The sequence below is a fragment of the Ursus maritimus genome, assembly GCF_017311325.1.
Source record: "Ursus maritimus isolate PB19 chromosome X unlocalized genomic scaffold, ASM1731132v1 scaffold_X1, whole genome shotgun sequence".
NCBI lineage: Eukaryota > Metazoa > Chordata > Mammalia > Carnivora > Ursidae > Ursus > Ursus maritimus.
In genome coordinates this window covers 99,718,164-99,741,684 of record NW_024423319.1, presented here as the reverse complement: position 1 = coordinate 99,741,684, position 23,521 = coordinate 99,718,164, and the positions used below count along the sequence as shown (strand labels likewise).

The window sequence follows — 23,521 nt, the reverse complement described above, 5'->3', positions numbered from 1 at the left end:
AGGTGTGAGGTGAGATCTCATTGTGGTTTTGATTTGCATTTCCCTGATAGTTAGTGATGTTGAGCATTTTTTCTTGTACCTATTGGCCATTTGTGTGTCTTTGGAAAAATGTCTGTTTGGGTCTTCTGCCCATTTTTTTATTGGATTATTAATCTTTTTGATGTTGAGTTGTATGAGTTCCTTATATATTTTGAATATTAACCCTTCCCTTATCTGATACATGGTTTGCAGATATTTTCTCCCAGTCCATAGGTTGCCTCTTCATTTTCTTGATTGTTTCATTTGCTGTGCAGAAGTTTTTTTGTTTGAAGTAGTCCCACTTGTTTATTTTTGCTTTTGTTGCTTGTCCTTCCTTTATCATCTCCAAAGAATCATTGCCAGGGCCATGTTCATGTGTTTTATTTCTTAAATTCCGCATATGAGTGAAAGAGCTTTTTCCTATGTTTTATTGTAGGAGTTTTATGATTGCAGGTCTTACATTTAAGTCTTAGATCCATTTCAAGTTACAATTTGTGGATGGTAGGGTCTCCTGGGTGGCTCAATCAGTTAAGCAGCTGCCTTCGGCTCAGCGGAGGTCCTGCTTCTCCCTCTCCTTCTGCCCCTCTCCCTGTTTGTGCTTGCTGTCTCTCAAATAAATAAATAAAATCTTTAAAAAAATTTGTGGATTGTATAAGACAGGTCCAACATTATTCTTTGTCATGTGGACATACAGTTTTCCCAACACCTTTTATTAAAAAGATTATCCTTTCCCCAATTATTATTCTTGGCCCCCTTGTCAGATACTAGTTTTCTGTATATGTATGGGTCTATTTATGGACGCTCAGTTTTGTTCTAATGTTCTATGTATCTGTTTTTATGCTACCACCATACTGGTTTTTCTTACTATAACTTTGCAGTGTAGTTTTCAATCAGGAAGTATGATGTCTCCAGCTGGGCTCCTCTCAAGATTACTTCTGCTGTTCAGGGTCCTTTTTTTAGTTTCAGAGGTAGAGTTTAGTGATTCATCAGTTGCATATGACATCCAGCGCTCATTACATCAAGTACCCTCCATAATGCCCATCAACCAGTTACCACATCCCCCCATCCATCTCCCCTCCAGCAACCCTCAGTTTGTTTCCTATAGTTAAGAGTCTCTTAATGGTTTCTCTCTCCCTCTGCTTTTGTCTTATTTTATTTTCCCTCCCTTCTCCTATGTTCATGTGTTTTATTTCTTAAATTCCGCATATGAGTGAAATCATACGTGTCTTTCTCTGACTGACTTATTTCACTTAGCGTAATACCCTCTTGTTCCACCCATGTCATTGCAAATGGTAAGATGTCATTCTTTTTGATGGCTTCTTCTTTATCCATTCATCTGCCAATGGACATCTGGGCTCTTTCCATAGTTTGGCTATTGTGGACATTGCTGCTATAAACATTGGGGTGCATGTGCCCCTTCACATCACTATGTTTGTATCCTTTGGATAAATACCTAGTAGTACAGTTGCTGGATCAGAGGGTAGCTCTATTTTTAACTTTTTAAGGAACCTCCGTATTGTTTTCTAGAGTGGCTGCACCAGTTTGTGTTCACACCAGTGGTGTAAGAGGGTTCCCCTTTCTCCGCATCCTCACCAACATCTGTTGTTTCCTGACTTGTTAATTTCAGTATCAGGGTTTTTTTAGTTCCATATAAATTTTAGGATGGTTCCTTCTACATCTCTGAAAAAAGCCCTTGGAAGATTGATAGGGGTTATATTGAATCTATAGGTGGTTTTGAGTAGTATGGACATTTTAATAATATTAATTATTCTAATCCATGAACATGAGATGTCTTTTCATTTATGTCTTCCGTTTCTTTTATTAATGTCTTATAGTTTTCAGTGTATAGATCTTTCATCTCTTTGGTTAAATTTATTCCTCAGTATTTTATTATTTTTGATACTACTGTAAATGGGATTATTTTCTTTTTTTTTCAGATGATTTGTTGTTATTGTATAAAAATGCTACAGATTTTTATATGTTGGCTTTGTATCCTGGAACTTTATTGAGTTTGTTGAGCAGCTCAGATATTTGGTGGAACATTTAGGTTTTATTATATGTAAAATCATGTCATCTGCAAAGAAAAAATTGTACTTCTTTCTTTCCTACTTAAGTACCTTTTACTTCTTTGCTTAATTGCTCTAGCTGGAACTGCCAGTACTATGGTGAATGGGAGTGGTGAGAGTGGGTACCCTTACCTTGTTCTTGAATTTAGAATGAAATCCTTCAGCTTTTCATTGAGTATGATCTTAGCTGTGGGTTTGTAATTTATGGCCTTTATTGTGTTGAGGTATGGTTCTTCTATACTCAATTTGCTGAAAGCTCTTACAATGAAATTATAAATTTTTTGTCAAACTCTTTTTCTGAATCTATTTACAAGATTATATGATTTGTGTCCATCATCCTATTAATGTGGAATGTCATACTTATTGATTTGCATAAATTGATCTAACCTTGCATCCCAGGGATAAATCTCACTTAGTCATGCTATATTATCCTTTTAACGTACTGTTTAATTTGGTTAGCTAGTATTTTGTTGAGAATTTTTCTATCTATATTCGTCAGAAGTATTGGGGGGGCGCACCTGGGTGGCTCTGTTGGTTAAGCATCTACCCTCGGCTCAGGTCACGATCCCAGGGTCCTGGGATTGAGCCCCGCATCGGGCTCCCTGCTCAGCGGGGAGCCTGCTTCTCCTTCTCTCTAGCTGTTGCTCCCCCTGCTTGTGCTCTTTCTCTGTGTCAAATAAATAAATAAAATCTTTAGAAAAAAAATTAGTATTGGCTTGTAGTTTTCTTTTCTTGTAGCATTCTTATCTGGCTTTGGTATCAAGGTGATACTGTCCTCATAAAATGAGTTTGGGAATGCTTCCTCCGCCAATATTTTGGAAGCATTTGGGGATTGGCATTATTTCTTCTTTAAATATTTGGTAGAATTCATGGGACACCTGGGTGGCTCAGTTGGTTAAGCATCTGCCATTAGCTCAGGTCATGATCCCAGGATCCTGAGATTGAGTCCCGCATCGGGCTCCCTGCTCAGCGGGGAGCCTGCTTCACCCTCTCTCTCTGCCTGCCGCTCCTTCCCCCTGCTTGTGCACTTTCTCTCTCTCTCTGACAAATGAATAAATAAAATATTTTAAAAAATTAAATATTTGGTAGGATTCACCAGTGAAACCATCTGGTCCTAGGCTTGTCTTTGTTGACAGTTTTTTAATTAATGCTCTAATCTCCTTAGTTATTGATCTGTTCAGATTTTCTATTTCTTCACAGTTCAGTCTTGGGAGATTGTATGTTTCTGGGAGTTTATCTGTTTCTTCTAGGTTATCCTTTGTATTTCTGTGGTTCCAGTGCCTCTCTCATTTATAATTGTGTTTAGTTTTTCTTTTTGTTTCTTGGTTAGTCTAGCTAAAGATTGTCAATTTTGTTTATCTTTTTAAAAACCCAACTTTTCATTTCATTGATTTTTTTCTATTGTCTCTGTATTCTGTATTTCATTTATTTCTACTCTATTCTTTATTATTTCTGTCTTCTATTAACTTGGGGCTCAGATTGTTTTTCTTTTTCCAATTCCTTGAAGTATAAAGTTAGATTATTTATTTGAGATCTTTCTCTTCTCTCAGATTCAGGCATTTATCATTAGAAATTTTCCTCTGGGGGGGGGGCGCCTGGGTAGCGCAGTCGTTGGGCGTCTGCCTTCGGCTCAGGGCGTGATCCCGGTGTTCTGGGATTGAGTCCCACATCAGGCTCCTCTGCTGGGAGCCTGCTTCTTCCTCTCCCACTCCCTGCTGTGTTCCCTCTCTCGCTGGCTGTCTCTCTGTCACATAAATAAATAAATAAAATCTTAAAAAAAAAAAGAAAGAAATTTTCCTCTCAGAACAGCTTTGTTTCATCTCAATTTTTGTTGTGTTGTGTTTCCATTTTCATTTGTCTCAGATATTTTCTGATTCCCCTTTTGCTTTCTTCTTTGACCCATCAGTTGTTCAAGAGTGTGTCATGTAATATCCACATATTTGTGAATTTTTCCATATTCTCCCAAACCATTGTGGTCAGAAAAACATACTTAATAATGATTTTGTGGCCCAACGTATGATCTGTCCTAAAGAATGTTCATTCATGCTTAAGAATGTGTGTTTTGCTACTTTTGCCTGGATATTCTGTATATGTCTGTTAGGTACGTTTGGTCTATAGTATTCTTTAACTCTACTGTTTCCTTATTAATTTTTTATCTCAATGATCTATCCAGTATTGAAAGTGGGGTATTGAAACCTGCTAATATTATTGTATTGCTGTCTATTTTCCCCTCAGTTCTGTTAATATTTGCATATTTAGGTACTCTAATATTGGGTACACATAGACTTACATTTTTATACCCCCTTGATAAATTGACCCCTTTATCACAATATAGTATGGACTGACCTTCTTTGTCCCTTGTGACCAATTTTCATTGCAAATCTATTTTATCTGATGTAAATATAGCCACTCCTGTTTTCTTTTAGTTGCCATCTGCAGGAATATCTTTTTCCATTCCTTCACTATCATCCTATGTGTGTCTTTAAAGATAAAGTGAATCTCTTGTAAGCAGCCTATTATTGAATCTTACTTTTTGATCTATTCAGCCACTCTTTGTTGTTTGGAGAATTTAGTCCATTTTTGTTTAAAGTGATTATTGATAGGTAAGTACTTAACTATTGTCACTTCATTCGTTATTTTCTGTTTGGTTTTTTTTTTGTTGTTGTTGTTCCTTTTTCCCCTTCTTCCTCTCTTGCTGTCCTCCTTTGTGATTTTTTTAACTCATATACTTTCATTCCTTTCTCCTTAACCTCTGTGTATCTACTATAGGTTTTACATGAAACATCGAATAGATATAACAGACTATTTTAAGTTGATGACAACTTACCCTCAATTGCACAAAGAAGTCTACACTTTTACTTTCCTCCCCCCACAATTTATGCAATTGTTGTCATAATTTACATCTTTTTATATTGTGTACCCATTAAGAAATTACTGTAGCTATAGTTATTATTTTTGTTTAATTTATTCCAGTGAAGTTAATATATAGTTTTATATTAGCGTCAGGCATACAATATACTGATTCAACAGTTCCATGTATTGCTCAGTGCTCATCAAGATAAGTGTACTTTGAATCCCCTTCACCCATCCCCCCATCCACTTCCCCTCTGGTAACCATCTGTTTGTTTTCTATAGTTATGAGTCCGTTTTATGGTTTGTCTTGTAGTTATTTTTTCATTAAGTTTTTTATTTTATTTATTTTTTTTAAATTAAGATTTTATTTATTTATTTGACAGAGAGAGAGGCAGCCAGCAAGAGAAGGAACACAAGCAGGGGGAGTGGGAGAGGAAGAAGCAGGCTCCCAGCGGAGGAGCGTGATGTGGGACTCGATCCCAGGACCCCGGGATCACGCCCTGGGCCGAAGGCAGACACTTAACTACTGAGCCACCCAGGCTCCCCTAAGTTTTTTATTTTAATTCCAGTATAGTTAAGATACAGTGTTATATTAATTTCAGGTGTACAGTATCCTGGTTCAACAATTCTATACATCACTCAGTGCTCATCATAATAAGTGTATTCTTTAATCCCTATCACCTAGTTCACCCATCCCCCCACTCACCTTCCCCCTGGTAACCATCAATTTGTTCTCTATAGTTAAGAGCTTGTTGCTTGGTTTGTCTTTCCTTTCTCTCTTTTCTTTTCCCTTTGTTCATTCGTTTTGTTTCTTGAGTTCCATATATGTGTGAAATCATATTGTATTTGTCTTTCCCTGACTGACTCATTTCACTTAGCATTATATTCTCTAGCTCCATCCATGTTGTTGCAAATGAGAAGATTTCATTCTTTTTTTATGGCTAAACAATATTCCATTGTATATACATACCACATCTTCTTTATCCATTCATATATCGATGAACACTTGGGCTGCTTCCATAATTTCATTATTGTAAATAATGCTGCAGTAAACTCAGAGGTGCATATATCCTTTCAAATTAGTGTTTCTGTATTCTTTGGATAAATACCCAGTAGTGCAATTACTGGATCATAAGGTAGTTCTATTCATAAATTTTTGAGGAACCTCCATACTGTTTTCCACAGTGGCTATACCATTCCACATTCCCACCAACAGTGCAAGAAGGTTCCTTTTTCTCGACTTCTTCCCCAACACTTGTTTCTTGCGTTGTTGATTTCAGCCATTCCAACAGGTGTGAGGTGATATCTCATTGTGGTTTTGATTTGCATTTCGCTGATGATGAGTGATGCCATGCATCTTGTCATGTGCTGTTGGCCATCTGTATGTCTTCTTCAGGGAAATGTCTGTTCGTGTCTTCTACCCTTTTTTAATTGGATTATTTGGTTTTTGGGGTGTTGAGCTGTATAAGTTCTTTATATATTTTGGATACTAACCTTCTCTTGGATATGTCATTTGCAAATATCTTCTCCTACTCTGTAGGTTGTATTTGAGTTTTGTTGATTGTTTCCTCTGCTGTGCAGAAGCTGTTTATTTTAGTGTAGTTCCAATAGTGTATTTTTGTCTTTATTTCCCTTGCCTCAGGAGACCTATATAGAAAAATGTTGCTACAGCTGATATCAGTCAAATTCCTGCCTGTGCTCTCTATCCAGGATTTTTATGGTTTCAGGTTTCACATTTAGGTCTTTAATCCATTTTGAGTTTATTTTTGTGTATGGTGTAAGAAAGTTGTCCAGTTTCATTCTTTTGCGTGTAGCTGTCCAGTTTTTCCAGCACCATTTGTTGAAGAGCTTGTCTGTTTCCCATTGCATGTTCTTGCCTATTTTGTCAAAGATTGATTGACCATACAATGGGTTTGTTTCTGGGCTTTCTGTCCTGTTCCATTGATATATGTGTCTATTTTTGTGTCAGTACTGTAGTGTTTTGATTACTCCAGGTTTGTAGTATAACTTGGAGTCTGCAATTGTGACTCCTCCAGCTTTGTTTTTCTTTTTCAAGATTCTTTTGGTTATTTGGTGGTCTCTCGTGGTTCCATTCAAATTTTAGGATACTTTTTCTATTGCATTTCTATACACCAGTAATGAAGCCACAGAAAGAGAAATTAAGAAAGCAGTCCCATTGACAACTGCACCAAAAATATTAACATACCTAGGAATAAACTTAACCAAGGAGGTGAAAGACCTGTACTCTGAAAACTATAAAAGATTGATGAAAGAAGTTAAAGACAACAGAAACAAATGGAAAGACATTCCATACTCTATGGACTGGAAGAACAAATATTGTTAAAATGTCCACACTACCCAAAGCAACGTACAGAATTAATGCAATCCCTATCAAAATACCAATAGTTATTTTCACAGAACTAGCACAAATAATTATAGTTATTTTTAATATTATTTTTGTGAACTTTTATACTAGCGATAGAAGTGATTTATACCACCATTACAGTATTAGGATATTCTGAATTTGACTGTATATTTACCTTTACCATTGAGTTTTATATTTTTATGTTTTCATGTTCTTACTTAATGTCCTTTCATTTTAACCTGAAAAACTTCCTTTAGCATTTCTTGTAAGGCACATCTAGTGGTGATGAACTCCCTTAGCTTTTGTTTGTCTGGGAATGACTTTCTCTCTCCTTAATTTTGAAGGACTGCTTTTCTTAGTTGACATTTTTTTCTTTCATCACTTTGAATGTTTTATACCATTCCCTCCTGGCCTGCAAGGTTTCTACAGTTCAGTTTCTATAGTTTATTTAAGATGATTATTTTGAATTCTCTGTCAGACAAATTGTAGATCTCCATTTCTTTGGGGTTGGTTACTAGAACGTCATTAGTTTCCCTGGGTGTTGTCATGTTTGCCTGATTCTTCATGTACCTTTGCATTGATGTCTGTGCATTTGAAGGAACAAACACCTCTTGTAGTCTTTACAGAATGATTTTAGCAGGTAAAGTCCTTCCCCTGTCTGTTCCCCAAGCCAATGGGATTACCTCCAGAGTTGCAGTCTTTCTGGATTTGAGCCACGTTTGCGGCTATTTCTGGGTCTGCAGCGAGGTCCGTGTTTGGCAGGCTTATTGCCAGGGGCTCAGGTGGGCAAGGATCTCCTCTGGTACCTGGGTGTATGGACCGGCCTCTAATACCTTGCTCAGTCGGATATTGCTTGTGTAATTGTCCGTTTCATGGCCCACAGTTGGGTCTTTAGTCAGTGGGCTTTTACCAGGTGTGTAGACAGATACAACTCCAACCAGTTCCCTGGCAGAGCTTCTGCCTGGTCACTGTATGGGACCCTGGGTGGGCAGGATGTGCTATGGACCAAGGCTGAGAGGATTTATGCACAGATGTCTTATTTGGCCATTTTGCTGACATCATTCCCTTTTTTCATTTTTCGTCAAACATTGCAATCAGAATCGCTTGAAAGTCATGGGAAGAGTAAATCAATGACTGTATTTGAGTTTGTGCAAACTATTGCAAAGAGCATGTACACCAGCTGTTTTCCATCTCTGCAGTGAAGAGAATGATAGTTGAGGGCTTAAATTACAGAAAATAGAATTTAAAGAATAAAGTTTAGAATAAGAAATATACTCTCGTACTACCCTGTTATGATTAACCACTTTTAAGCTGTTTATAAACTTAAGTTGAATCGATAAGATCACAGACCTATTCTTTAAAAACCTTAGCATAGTTTTGTTTTTTCTATGGTTATAAAAATGTCAATTTTTCAAAGTTTCTCCAGTCATATAAAGCTCATACGTTAAGATAGTGAATCAGTATATGTCCTTATAGATACTAAATCAATATATGTTCTTACAGATATTAAACAAAATTGAAGAGATATGATCCATGATTCATATTTGTCTGGTAACTGGGAAAATAGAAGAAACCTTAGAATCCATATGATTTTGAGTCAGAGAACATTGCTGAATTTAGTATGGTATCTGGCATGATGTGTGCAGTCTGATAACCTTTAAATCGGGAGTTTCCTTCTGGTAGTTAATAAATGCCTAGACCATTACTGCTCTGACATAGACTCTGGGGAAAGAGAGGAATTCGATATCTATCAACTGTTCCATTGATTTGAAGATGCTGCTGCAGATGCTTGCAAGGGGCTTTTGAGCCACATTTACTGTCAAGATAATCTGCATGTGAGCAACTCCTTTTTATCCAAGAGATGTCAGCTTAACTACTATAAATCTGTCCAGATGACATAAAGAGATAGAAAACTGACTGAGGCCTTAGCACCAATTCCTGAGTTTCATTTAAGCTTAATACAGTCAATGTATATATTATTCTAGGCAAGAATCTATTTCCTTTTTGATGAAAGTGTGGATTTTCAGCTTTTTTTGTTTAGAGTACATCCCCTGTAAGTATCAGCACCACTTATCATGGATCTGACGTTGCAGTGTTTAGTTTTGTTGTTCTCTGGTTAATTACCTAGCAGCTGCCTGCAGTTCTTTGATGCCTTTGAGCCCTATGGATGCCTTTACCCTGTCCTAGAGCAGAGTTCCTCAAAGTGTAGTCCCCGGACCAGCAGCAGTATCACCCGAGACCTTGCTATAAATGCAAATTCTTAGGGCTCATGGGTGGTGCAGTTGGTTAAGTGTCTGACTCTTGGTTTCAGCTCGGGTCATGATCTTGGGGTCATAAGATTGAGCCCCCAGTAGGGCTCCATGCTCAGCATGGAGTCTGCTTAAGAACCTGTCTCCCTATCCCTCTGCCCTCCTACTCGTGCGTGTGCACACGCTCTCTCTCTTAAATAAATAAATCTTTTAAAAAATGCAAATTCAAAAACTTACTCTAGAGCTATTGAATGGAGCACTATGGAGGTAGGGCCCAGCAATCTGTATTTTAGCAAGCCCTCATTATTGTTGTCATTGATGCTCAAGTCTGAAACCACTTTTTTAGAGGAGTTTACAAGAACTCTAAGGTCTTCCCTTGAATCACAATGAGAAACTACAGTTCAAGACTTTTCCAAAGGAAACTTGATAAACACTGACCCCACAAGTCCTAGTAATTTCTTGAGGGGTCCAGGCGGCATGGAGTGTCTGTATCCAAAGCCATCTCTCCTAGAAAATAGCTCAGGTCTTGAGAAAATCCCTACACTGGCTATAAAATATAAGTCATGTGATATGCAAATGAAAGATTATTCATTTATTTAATCAACAGATCCGTTTGATCATCTACTAAGCCCTGGTGAGATATCTGAGTCAAGGATATTGTAGTCAAAGAAAAAAGATTAGATGTGAGCACAGGAATATCGTACGTACATGGGAAAAGAGATCACCTCAATTGACTCAAAGTGTAAAGAAATCAGTGACAGATCTAGCTGCTGGTTTTTGACAGTGAGCAACCATAATTATTTTCCAAGATACCATAAGCATCATCAGTGGTGAGATTTGGAAAGATAAATTTTACAACTCTCTGTGGAATGAGCCAGAAGGAGAAAGAAACAGAGAGGAAGACCTACTAAAATAGAATTATGACAGCTAAGAAATGAATAGGGCCTGACCCAGGATGGAAGTAGAATCCAAAGGACTTTTATCAGTGAATGCCTATGAGATTATCAGTAATTAAAAAGGATAAGTGGAACATATATCTGACATTTGGAGACTAAAGAAGTAATATTGTAATGTTATTAAAATGAAATAAAAGGTGAAGTACAGAGCTTGAGCTGGAAAGCTTATGTTGTGAGCACGTTGAATATGAGGTGCACCCCGAGCATCCAAATGTAGGGTCCAGGTTACAGGTAAAAGTGGGGTATGGTTGGTAGTTCATGAGAAGGAAGACAGGACTGCACATCTAAATTAGGGAGTTAGCTGCATAGAGGTGACTATTGATGTCATGGGAGGAGAGGAGATTTTTAAGGGAAAGTGGGCTGAGAGACAAATGAAGCAGGTCACAGAAAACATCTTGAGAAATAACAGCATTGATGAGTTGGAAAAGAGATGTCCATGCAAGAGACAGAGGAACAGACAGTGTCATGTAAGCAATAGTGATATCAAGGTGGAACTTACCAGTATCAGCGGACCAGTTGTTTACATCTCTTCTGAGTCATGTGTGCTCTGTTCTTACTGGTGTTCATATTGATCTGCTTTTGAAATATTTTTAAGCTTAGAGAAGACAAAGGGCTAAGAATGAGGATCTAGCATTACACTTCCTAGATCTGGGCAAACTTCAACATGTTATAGTACTTTGTAGCCAACTGGGAGAAAACAACATCCAAGAAAGAAAATAGTATATGCGTGAAATCATTCTACAATCCATGGTCTGGCTTAAAGAGTCCTCCCTTTGGCCCATGACCCCTGTGCTAGTCTTAACAACATGTTTGTCCCTAGAAATTAACTGTTGACCTATCTTCGTCTCCTACTAGATTAGAAGCTAGTGACCGGTATTGTAAAGGAAGTCTTCTATCTCCTACATATGGCATGGGAATATCTAATGAATAGACATTTTCATTAAATACAAACTGGTATTACATACTAGCTTTATTATGTACTATTTTTTATAATTTCTTACTCAGCTAAAGTGTTTACATCAATAAAATGGTACCACTATAGACTGCTGGCATATGTGCCTGACCTGCTGTAACAAAAGTTAATTATCGTTTTTGGTGACAATTGAATTTTATTTATAATATGTACAACTATTTCCTGGTTGAAGAATAAGGAAAATAACAAATATCAGAGTATGGCATGTTTGGGATGATTGCTATTTTTCTAAACCTTTTTTTCTTTAAAGCTGAAACCTGTTTTATTTTTTTTTTAAATCATTATACCTAAAGGTTTTCTTTCAGACATCCCATAGCAGAGTCGTTAGTTTCTTTTTTTTTAGACTTGAGTTTGAATTTTTTTTCCTTTTTTTTTGAGTTGTTAGTTTCATATATACCTGTGTTAACTTCAGATACAGTTAATAGTTTTCTGAGTTTGCCCTAACAAGTTTTAATTATAGAATAAGTCCTAGATGGATCGGGACTATCAAACTACTGAAATGAACACCCCCATATGGATCTCCGAAAGTGAGCTGTAGTGTCCCCGAAGTCAAAAGGAGTGCCCCAAAGCCACCCAGAGCAACAGTTAAGAATGTCCCTCCATCTTTGGTGTTTTATAACCCGAAAGTTTTAAATTTTCCATGCCAAATACAAAGCTCATTTTGTTCTGAAATTTAGGGATGTTTCAGTCCAATTTGATCTGATAATTGAGTTATACACTGACAATCATCAGGGAAGTACAAAAGAGAGCTAAGGATATTGATATTTGGTAAACTCAGTATATTGGTAGTATTTAGATTTGAGGTGAATTATGAGTCCTGGTATCACGTTCTGAAAAGGCAATGGATGAATGAGAGACTATCCAGAAGATACATGACTTATTTTCATTAGAAACAACAAATAGGAAATTGGGGATGTTTAATGTTAAAGAAATTAAGGTAAAGATAATGCATGATAGTAGTCATTAAATATTTAAAGAGTTTCCATATAAGGAGGGGAAACGAATGAAGACAGAAACAGATTTTAGGTAAAGCTTCATTCATTTATTTTGTAATTTTTTATTCTCATGGTTGAACTGATAAACATGATAAAAAATATTTGGCAGTATTTTATGTGTGACATAAATGGAGACCAGCAAAACAATATGGTTTTCTAAAATAATTCAGTGGAATAATATTCTAAGTCCCCAAATCCAAGAACTGGCTCCCAGTAGAAAAGTAATTATTCCACGCTTGATTTTATTTTCTCTCCTACAGAAAATCAGTACAGTGCCTACAATCAAAATATCATTCCTCCATGGTCAAGCCAGATGCAGTTTTCTTTTTTTTTTTTCAACAGAGTAAAATGGCCACAGGCAAGATTAGCTGAATGTACAATTATTTAGAGTCAGAGCATACTATCCAATCAAGTGCCTTTTATAAGCAGTCAAGATTCTCCATGACCTAGGCATCAAAAATGTTGAAAGTTAACATTCCATTGCTTTTTTTGTTAATTTTCTTACTACTGTCTTCACAACAACAAAAACAACAAATAAAAATGTGACCCTTTATACCTCCAAATTAGTTCCAGAATATTTGACATCGTTGAATTCTTAACGAAAATTAGTAAAGCCTTCTTTCTTTGGTCTCCCCAAAGGAGGGCGTTTAGAGATGTTTTTGGAAAGAGTTGAATGTTTTCATGTCCTAATGTTTTCTTTGGAGAGCAGTGACTTCAGCTTTACTCTGTAATCTTTTTGACAGACAATAAAGATTATGATGCATACTTATCATACACCAAAGTGGATCCTGACCAGTGGAATCAAGAGACTGGAGAAGAAGAACGCTTTGCTCTTGAAATCCTACCTGACATGCTTGAAAAGCATTATGGATATAAGTTGTTCATACCAGATAGAGATTTAATTCCAACTGGAAGTAAGTTAGTGTTTTCATTTGAGAGTGTGCTTATTCTTTGTCTGTCTGTGTGTCACCATTATTTTTAGGCAGAATTTTAACTTGTGGTTCTCTACGTCAAAAATGGCATCTATCGGTGTCTCAAGAAAGAAATGTCGTTACGTGTTCATACGAAACTTAATTTTTGACGCCCCTGAGAAGCTAGTTCCATTATTCTGTAAAGCATCTCCTTTTATGAGTCTTGACATTTGACAAAACAAACGGGAGATTTGTACCTAGGAAAAATATTTCTAACATTGAGAAAATGCAAAGCCTGTACTCTATTCGGTGTGGTCATTGGCTGTCTTCATCTTCTGAGGTATGACCCAGCAAGCAACAATTCTCATGCGATGTGGGAAAGAGAAGCTACTGGGGCTTTCTGGAGCAGATGCTTGATCCGGTCATTCTGATAAACTCTTTTCTCTTTTGTAGCATACATTGAAGATGTGGCGAGGTGTGTAGATCAGAGCAAGAGACTGATTATTGTCATGACCCCAAATTATGTAGTCAGAAGGGGCTGGAGCATCTTTGAGCTGGAGACCAGACTTCGAAACATGCTGGTCACTGGAGAAATTAAAGTGATACTGATCGAATGCAGTGAACTCCGAGGCATTATGAACTACCAGGAGGTGGAAGCCCTCAAGCACACCATCAAGCTCCTGACGGTTATTAAATGGCACGGACCAAAATGCAACAAGTTGAACTCTAAGTTCTGGAAACGTTTACAATATGAAATGCCTTTTAAGAGGATAGAACCCATTACGCACGAGCAGGCTTTAGATGTTAGTGAGCAGGGGCCTTTTGGGGAGCTGCAGACTGTCTCGGCCATCTCCATGGCCGCGGCCACCTCCACAGCTCTAGCCACTGCCCATCCAGATCTCCGTTCCACCTTTCACAACACGTACCATTCACAAATGCGTCAGAAACACTACTACCGAAGCTACGAGTATGACGTACCTCCTACCGGCACCCTGCCTCTTACCTCCATAGGAAATCAGCATACCTATTGTAACATCCCTATGACACTCATCAACGGGCAGCGGCCACAGACAAAATCGAGCAGGGAGCAGAATCCAGACGAGGCCCACACAAACAGTGCCATCCTGCCGCTGTTGCCGAGGGAGACCAGTATATCCAGTGTGATTTGGTGACAGAAAAGCAAGGGACATCCCGTCCCTGGGAGCTTGAGTGGAGTGTGCAGTCCAGTGCCTGGAACTAAATCCTCGACTGCTGCTGTTAAAAACATGCATTACAATCTCTAGAACACGAGGAAAAACAGGGTCTTGTACATATGTTTTTGGCAATTTCTTTGTAGCATCAGTGTCTTCCTGTTTTACCATGTCTCCTATCATTACATTTTTTGACTTTGTTTTATATGTCATTGGAATTTGTAAATTTACATTTTTTTAAAGAAGAGACTTATGTATAGATAGAAAACCCTTTTTTGCTTCATTAGTTTAGTTTTAGAATGGGTTTTATTTTCTTTTCTTGATTTTGTTTTGCTTTTAACATTTCCTTGGGGTGCTTGGACAAATCTATCCGATGGGACAAGGAGCACCGGATCCTCTCTTGGGTTCTGCCTGGGATCAGCAGGGCCACGTGGGCCTTCAGAGAGCAGTGCGACGAATGCCAGCATTGCCATTTGGGAGAGAAAAAAAGATGAGAAGAACACTTGTTCGTAGGAGGGCCCCGCCAAACAGAGCCCTGAATCTCTTCCTTGTCCCACCTCATTCCCCACCTCTACCCTTCTAATGGCGGCATGATGTGTAAACTCTGAGGAGGGGTGGGGGTGGGTCTAACTGTCTTAACATTTAATTCACTGCTCGTCAGAATACACTCCAGACCCAGAAGTGTGCTAGTCACTTGACAGTGACCACTACAGAATGCTAAGAAGAGAAGGTTGAGGGCATGAAAATGGGGGAGAGAGTGTTGTTTCTGTTTTTTAAATGAGTTGATGTACCCTTATATAAATATATATATATATATAAAACACACACACAACAAAACAAAAGAAACAAAAAACAAAAAAACACAAAAAAAAAACCACAAAAAAAAAACACACAAAAAAATCAAACTCTATATTTGATCACTTCCTGGAAAGGCATGAATGTGTTTGTGGCTGTTTTTGTTTAATATTCTACTTCCTCTTTTCCCTCTATAATTTTTCTGCAAATGAGATTATGTGCAAATGCCAGGCAAGTTAACTCAAGAGGGTGAATCAACACAAGTCGAAATGAAATTTACATTGAAGGCTTCCAAACCAAAGGGAAGGACAGGATGTGTCATCAAATATGTTTTGTCACCTTGTATTATACGAAATGTTATTTTCTAAAGAGTCAGAACAAATCTGTGAAACTTACTATGGGATCCCCTTGTATTTAAATGTTAATTCACTGTATTTAATTTTCAACGCTACATTCAGAATCAAGTGTTCGGTTTCAGTTTGTGAACATAAGCAACACTTATTAATATCGAAGTGTTTATATAAGAACTCAGGAGGTCAAACATATGAGTACCAACAGAAATCACTATTTTCAAAATAAACATTATTTACACAAAATAGTTTTTAAATTAGATGAGAAAGTGTTTAAAATAATTTTACTGTATAAATAATTCGTTTTATGTTAACTGTGTAATTCTATCTTTCAGAAACAGAAAGCTGATGCTTCCGGGAAATTCATCCCTTACCATTTAGCGTTATGTTTGAAATCAATGGCATAAGCAGCTAATACATATTCATGTTGAAGATGATGCAAAATCAGTCATCAAGGAACTTGCAAAGGGTGGAATTGTTAAAGGGAAATATTACCTACGTAGCTTTTAGTTAAAAAAAAAATCAATGTGATGAAAACACTGATATAGAACTTATACATTCCTGTAGTGATTCCTCGTAGGAACTTCCATGCCAGTCATCGCCTGTGGGCTCGTGTCGTGACTATTGTATGTTCAGTTTATTCCTACCACCGTATAATGAGAAAACAATTCTACAGTTTGGGTCACAATGCTAAAGGTGTGAGTTGGCCACACACACACACACACACACACAAGTGTAAACTTCAAAAGAGTTCATTTGGGAGGGTAAGATTGTATTGCAAATGTACAAGAGAAGCATAAGAAATTTGCAACAATGCAAAGGTCTTAGTATTTGTGTGACAAGGTAAAGGAGCCTTGGGATGTGCAGTGGTTTTTATTTGCTTAAAAAATGTTTATTTCCCTGACAAGTCACCTGGGGTCCTTTTCTACAATCTGTTCTTTATTCCCACGCTCCCCCCGGACCTGTGTCACATTTCCACAAACCAGAACTGAAGCCGCAAGGACACATAAACTTTGTCAGCTTGCACATTGGGTTATTTTCAGAATCCAAGAAGGCCATTGTTTACTTTGTACTATGGACACCTGTCAGGGACTAGTGGCAGTGAACCTCACTGGACTGGATTCCAGACTCCCCCTGTGCTCAGAAAAGTGTAAACATGGCAATGGCCTGGTTTATTTCTTTGGATTGTTTTTTAAAAAAAATTTTTTTAAGTGCACGGTGGAAGTGTGTAGAGGAAGTAATCAGACCACAGTCATATTTTAGGCATATCCATAGGTGTTAATTTAGCTACATTGGGAGTACATTTTTTTTCTATTTCTAGTGTAGATTTAAGCACTTTGAATAGCATGATTCAGGGACTGATGGGTAATAGTTGATATTCTCACAACTTAAGAACTTTTTTTTCCTCTAATGCTTTGTCATATTTTTTTTAAAAAGGAAATAAACGGAGAAGAAGCTATCTATGGCTTTCGAAACATTCCTCCCAAGTATTCCTCTATCCGCTCCATGTGAGAACAAATGCAGGCAACTGTCATGTGTTCACGTGCTCTATGTTTAATAAAAGTTATGTTAGAACTCACAATAAAAAGAGAAAAAATGTATTTTCCCTAGTGCTTAGGTTTCATCCTTCTCTTTTTTCGGTGGGGGCTGTGGGGGATGAGAACATTATAGCTGTAGAAACACAGTTGGAAGTGTGAATACGTTAGGCTGAGGGAGAGAATGGGCTTCCGGACTTGGACATGTGTGATGTTTGGCATGGCCTGTTGTTCATCATTTACTGCTCGGGCTCCGAGTGACACGTTATGGATTCAAAGTCCGTCTGGTTCTTTAATGTAACCTCTACTTGCTGCTTATGAGCGTCCTACCCTGTATACTGGTGCTCAAATCCTTGATTATTTAATTTGTAATTCATTCCTTAGGTTTCCAATGAGCAGAGAAGGAATTTGTATCTCATGCAGCCAGCTGATTTTAGATCAATTCTGTGAAATAAATCTCAAACACAATGAGTTAAGAGACCTGAACCTGCTATATTTCTGTAGCTGAACACCTGATTGTTCAAGCCGTCAAGCATTTTGTGCTTAATACTTTCTTCATAACCTGTGTATTTGAACCCTATCGGTTTAATCTTAAATATCTAGACACTGGCTTCTTATTTCATGACTATGTAGCATTTTGTAACGAGCAAATATTAACTCAGAGCCAACCCCTAAACTCCAAGTGAGTTTTGTTTATCCTAGAATAGTCATTAACTTTGACAGATACCATTTATGTAAATTAAGATCGCCATTTCTAGGAAAACATGAATTCATACATTTGTAAATTATGCTATGGTTCTGGAATGATACCCTAGTTCTCCTTTTTCCAAGAAGTATTTTTTTTTTATCTTGTGCTTCATTTCTTTCTCTTCTCTATTTAGTTTAAGTGTGTCATTAGTCTCAGAAGAAAGCTTAGTGAGATTCAAAGGAGACCATCGATGTGCAAGTGACATGAATGAAAGGAGTAAGAGAATGCACGGGCACGGAAGAGGAAAATCCCTCACTGTCTCTGATTGGAATGTGCTTGGTCCTTAGTCCCATCATGGTCGTAGTAGATCAAGAGAGGTGAAATATTACTAAATGTGTCAGAAATCCTACCTACAGGCACATATTTCCCATCACTGAACACATCCTTTCACGATATATACAGTTATTACAAAGACCTGGTGTTGCATCTGACTTCCCTAAGAGGAGGAGCTTGTCAGTGGAAGCAAAGCTACTCCTCGCCTTATCCCGAACCCTTCCCGCTTGACTGTTCCGAGCAAAGAAAGCAGTTCACGGTCAAAGTTTGATTATCCTTAACAGTGGACCTTAAACTTGGGTTCAAGGACACTTTGAGTCTGTAAAAAGGACTGAAGGAAATAATGAAGTCCTTGAAATTCCAGACCAAATTGTGAATGTGTGCAAAACTGTGTTTTCCTGGATGTGAGTCTCAAAGACATCCATCGCCTGAAAAGCTATTGGTGTTGGGATTTACGTCATATTCTCAGAAACTGACATGCACAAAAGGCACATATCTTGCCAGCATTGTTAGGCCTACGATTCCTTACCCGTCACTCATGAAAATTCAGGGAATAAGTATCGCTCTTTTAACAATCAGAGGCAATTCCTCTTCCGACATGACCGGACTTTGTGGGAGACTTGGTTATAGTGAGGGGAAATTTGGTATGATGGCAAGTCATTCAGGCCCAGAGAAATGAGGGTCAACTCTTACTACTCAGCTAGTTTACTCATTGCTTAGTTTACTCAAAAGATAGTTTTGGAAGAGTGTGAAGTATGACTTGGCATGATGCCTTGTTTTGTGAAACTTCTTTATGATTTGGGTTTAATCATGTTTCCCACCACAAAACTAAAGAAAAAATCTGGTACAGGAGTAAAAGAAACAACCGCTTGACATATTTTTCCCGAGAGACTTCATTTCCTTGCGCCAAGATTTAGGATTGCGTATACACTTGATTTCTGGCAATTGTGCTTTTGCCAGTTTCAGGATTTATGATATGATTTTGGAGCAATAGGAAGAATTTTAAAAAATCAAGTGAAGTGAGATAGTGGTTATTTAGTTTTATTTTTTTACTCATGACCGGCAGCAAGGAGAAAGTCTGTGCTATGTTAATAATTAAGATACCATCACAAGGAGCTCTAAGGCCTGAGTTTGAGTAAAGAGGAGGAGGAGGAGGATGACTGCATCCCTGTCCTCATCCCATGTCTCTTCATCATCCAACTTCAGTCACATCTATAGAAAATGCCCAGACTAAGAAGAAGGTTCTCATCTTCCATCGGGTATCCTTTCTTTCTTCCAGGCTCAGAATACAAAACATCTCTCTATTACGGACATGCAAGATATATAAAAAGAAAATTTTCCTCCTGCCCTTTAGTAACTATTCCTCTGAGTAGACTCTGAGTCCACTGACAAACTCCTGTTTCATTAGATTTAGTAAAGTAAGGCACCGTTGTTTTTCTACCACTCACGACCTTCACTGATGCATCCCCCAGGGTCCACGAGCCTGAAAAGTATTCTTTCTTACAAACAGGCAATCGCTCGAAATCATTACACTGTGTTCCCTCCACTACCAAATGAATAGAAACTGAAGAACTGCACATGAACTTGAGACTCTTATGTGTAATATTGATGTTGTGTAAATTTCAATCTTCATAGTCCAGATAACCTTAAGTTTCAAAGGGCATGCTGGTCATTAAAAAAAAAAAGATTTAATGTAAAATGACATATTACATAGTGCATGAACATGTGGCAAAGTAATTTGGATCTATCCTTACTAGTCAATGAGAGACTAAATTTGGGGAGATCAGATGTGAGTGTTTTAGGTTAATTCTCACCTGGGATGAAGACATCTTTATGTTAGGATACATGGACAGCTGTCCAAATTCCTTGCAACATATGCTCCTGGTAACTAGAATTTTTAGTGTGTTCTTTCCACCAAAGTAGTGGAGATATGTTCATATAATCTGCTATTGAATTGTAAAAACTTTTTCATTTTCAGAGTTTGAGGGAACCCGAGTAGGAAAGTGAACTCAGTCATTTTCCTCTGCTGGTGTTCAAGTCAAATTTTAAACTCAGACACTCTCAGATATGTTCAACAGTCAGTAAAAAGTGCATTTTACATAGTGTTTCCCTTTAGTTTTGCCTAACCCTCTTTGATTTTGTACAATCTAGAACGTATGTAACTCACGCGTAGGTGATGGAGGCGCTCTTTTTTTTTCTTAGACTACTTACAATTATATATTTGGTTTTGCTTTGACTAGCAATAGGAAAATAGACAAATACAAGTGTAAAAATGAGAAATTTTAAACTTGAATTATAATTTGTGTTTTATAGTCGTTTCATAAGTCTGTTGCTCTCTATGAGTATGCTCTCTATATATCCTGTAAAAATAAATTTATATGTTACATAGAAATTCAAGAAATTAAATTATTTATTAAGCTACAAATGTTTCTTCTGGTTTCTACCTGATTATAGATGAAAATAAATTAAATAATGTGTTGTTGGAACAGATGTAAGTACCTTCGTTAATTTGATAACTGTTGTTAAACTTTTCTTTCCCTCTCTGTTTATGTCTCTATAAGCATATAATTCTTAGACTTAATTCCTATTATGATTGTGAAGAAGGGATTTAAGAAATGGCCGATTGGCTGAACAAAAAGAAAACCTTGCTAAAAAATCAAGCTCACTTACAATCCCTCTTCTGTTCTTCATTCCTGGATTATGGAGAGGTTTGGATCACAAGCTTGATCACTTAAAAGTCATTATCACATCAATGATTGCTTCTAGGTTAAATTCTGCATCTTTCCTTCATCTATTTCATAACATTCTTGGAGAAACAGAAAGGAAAGGAATTATAGCACGTGAGTCCTCTTTGCTGTTTCTCTTCCTTACTTCTTGCTCCCCAGGTATTTTATTCTTTTCTTTTTAGGGTACTACTCACATAACGACCTTAAAAAAAAAGTCCCCTCAGGTAATACTTTAAAGTGACCAAGATCTTGAATCATCTTATTTTTCTACTTTGTCTGTACCTGCTTATAGTGCACAGTCACTCCTGAAGAGAAATGTTTTTGGCCTTACTTTTCATTTTATCGTAAAGATAAGTAAACCTAAAATTTATTTATTTGGGGGAGGGGAATGGTGGTAAATCTTTCCATCACAAGCGTAACAAGGTAACAACCAGAAGCCTCTTAGAATGAATGGGCTGTTTAGGCAGAAGTCCTATCTTGGGACAGCCTTTTAAGAAACACTTATCAAAGATGAAGCCAAGATAAATCATTATGAAAATGGAAAGTAATATTTATAAAAACCCTGTAAGGTTATTTCAGGTTGGACTTCAAATTAATTAATATATTTAAAATTTCAAAAAGTCATTTCTACCTCAGTAGGGTTTTTCAATGTGAAAAATAACTTCTACTGAAAAAGTAAAATGTTGTATGGATTATGACTCAGTGTATAATTCCCATATTGTATTTCAAATTGTGAATCCTAGGACCTGACCCATTATTAAAAGTATCAGGAGAGAAAACTCTGTAGTTGAAGAATATTTGGGATTATTTGTGCACCTTACACATACGCATTTAAATTCTCAGGAATTTTCAATTTCACCCATACTATTGACAAATGGTTAAAAGACTGATACCCATGGAACATCTTAACTTATTTTTAGAAGATTCCTAATTGATATCAGATCTACATTTACAGGAAAAATAGAGATTGAGGCAAATATTCAGAGAATTAAAATACTCGTGACCCACTTACTGCTATGGGATTTTAGCATGTATGTATTATGGCCTGTAAGAGTAATTCAAAGTCCTTGATCAATCAATGTTTAATGCCCGGTGATACTAATGTGTGTGTTGGGCGGGGAGGGCAGGGTGAAGTTCTGAAGATAGAGAACATCTAAATCTGACCAAGAGTTTAGCCAATGTTTGCTTAAATTAGGAATTTTTATCACCGTGAGATGTCAATTGGTTTTAGATGGTACACAGAGAGAGGTTTTTATTGGAATAGTTATGTATTTGAACATGTGTTAGGATTTTTAAAAAACTTATGTAGTACATCAAACGACTTTATGGGTACTATTTTTAGTTCTGTTTATATGGCAGAATGATATATAACTACATGATTTAAATAAAAACATATGTAATTAATAACCTAGGAAAGATGATAAATGGCAAAAGTCATCAAGATGCTTCATGAATGACTGGATTAGGAAAATCTGCTAAAATAGTCAAATATCTAACTTCTGGGGGAAAAAAATAATAAACAGTGAAACATCCCCCAAAACAGCAGAAGAATATGCCAAAAACCTACAAAAATGACCGTCAGAACTGTAAGATTAGGACACTCAATAGCTGGTTTCAATTAATTGATGAAGTATCTCAGTTCTTTAATTGTCCTGGGCAATAAAGAACCGTTTATACGATTATGAACTTGAAAGGAAAACTGACATCTGAATAAACATCCTTTCTTAAACGGTCTCAGCATGCTTTTCCTAAGTAAAAGGTGAAATTGATTGCTAAACATTATAAGGTATGAATAGAAATTATGATTTTGGTATGCTTGATACTGCGACAGAAAGGCTTGGCGAAAGGTGAAATTGTTCATTCAGAGCGTTCTTCCAATGGGCCCGCTGTCATAGTTCTCAGACCTGGGTGCAATTACAATCACCTGGGAAGATTTAGAGAGTTCCAGAGATTCAAATTAAACCGGTGAGGGGTTTGTCCGCGTTGTCAGTTAGGGTTTTTTGTTTTTGTTTTATTTTGTTTTGTTTTGTTTTTAACAAACTTTCCAGGCGATTCTATTAAAAAAATCAGAGTCGAAAACTAGAGGAGCCAGACTGCTGGGTCTCAGATTTTACACTTCAGAAGAATTGCCTGGAAAGCTTGCTCAAAATGGATATTCAGATTTAAGTCTGATAGTGCTGGAGTGGGGCCCAGAATCTCTTTATTTAACAAGCTTCCCAGGTGATTCTAATGTGAAGAACTACAGACAACTCCTTGAGAAACACAGGTGTAGGATTTGTTATTTCTGTCATTACAACTGCTGTCACTCTTTGGAATACAAGATTAAAGTCTGCAGTGGATGAATGTCACCATAAACTGGGTCTTCCTTTTTTAACAATTTCTCTCAATTTGTTCATCAGAACTCACAATGAAGATGTCCTGAGATAAAATATATAGAGAGAGACAATTATACTTCATTTGAGAATATCTCAAAAAGAAGGGGGAAAAAAAGAACTAGTAAAAAAATTGAGTCCAACTT

At 37.1% G+C, this 23,521-nt stretch overlaps 1 protein-coding gene across 1 annotated transcript in view; it reads left to right on the top strand.

Moving 5' to 3' along the window:
• The window catches only part of IL1RAPL1 (interleukin 1 receptor accessory protein like 1), a 723,425-nt gene extending 708,586 nt beyond the window's left edge, over window positions 1-14,839 (top strand). Inside the window, exons 10-11 of the mRNA XM_040636334.1 lie at window positions 13,219-13,389; window positions 13,840-14,839. Coding sequence (XP_040492268.1) covers window positions 13,219-13,389; window positions 13,840-14,558 — 890 coding nt within the window. The 3' untranslated portion in view covers window positions 14,559-14,839. The remainder of the gene's footprint in view (window positions 1-13,218; window positions 13,390-13,839) is intronic.
• The last annotated feature ends 8,682 nt before the right edge of the window (window positions 14,840-23,521 follow it).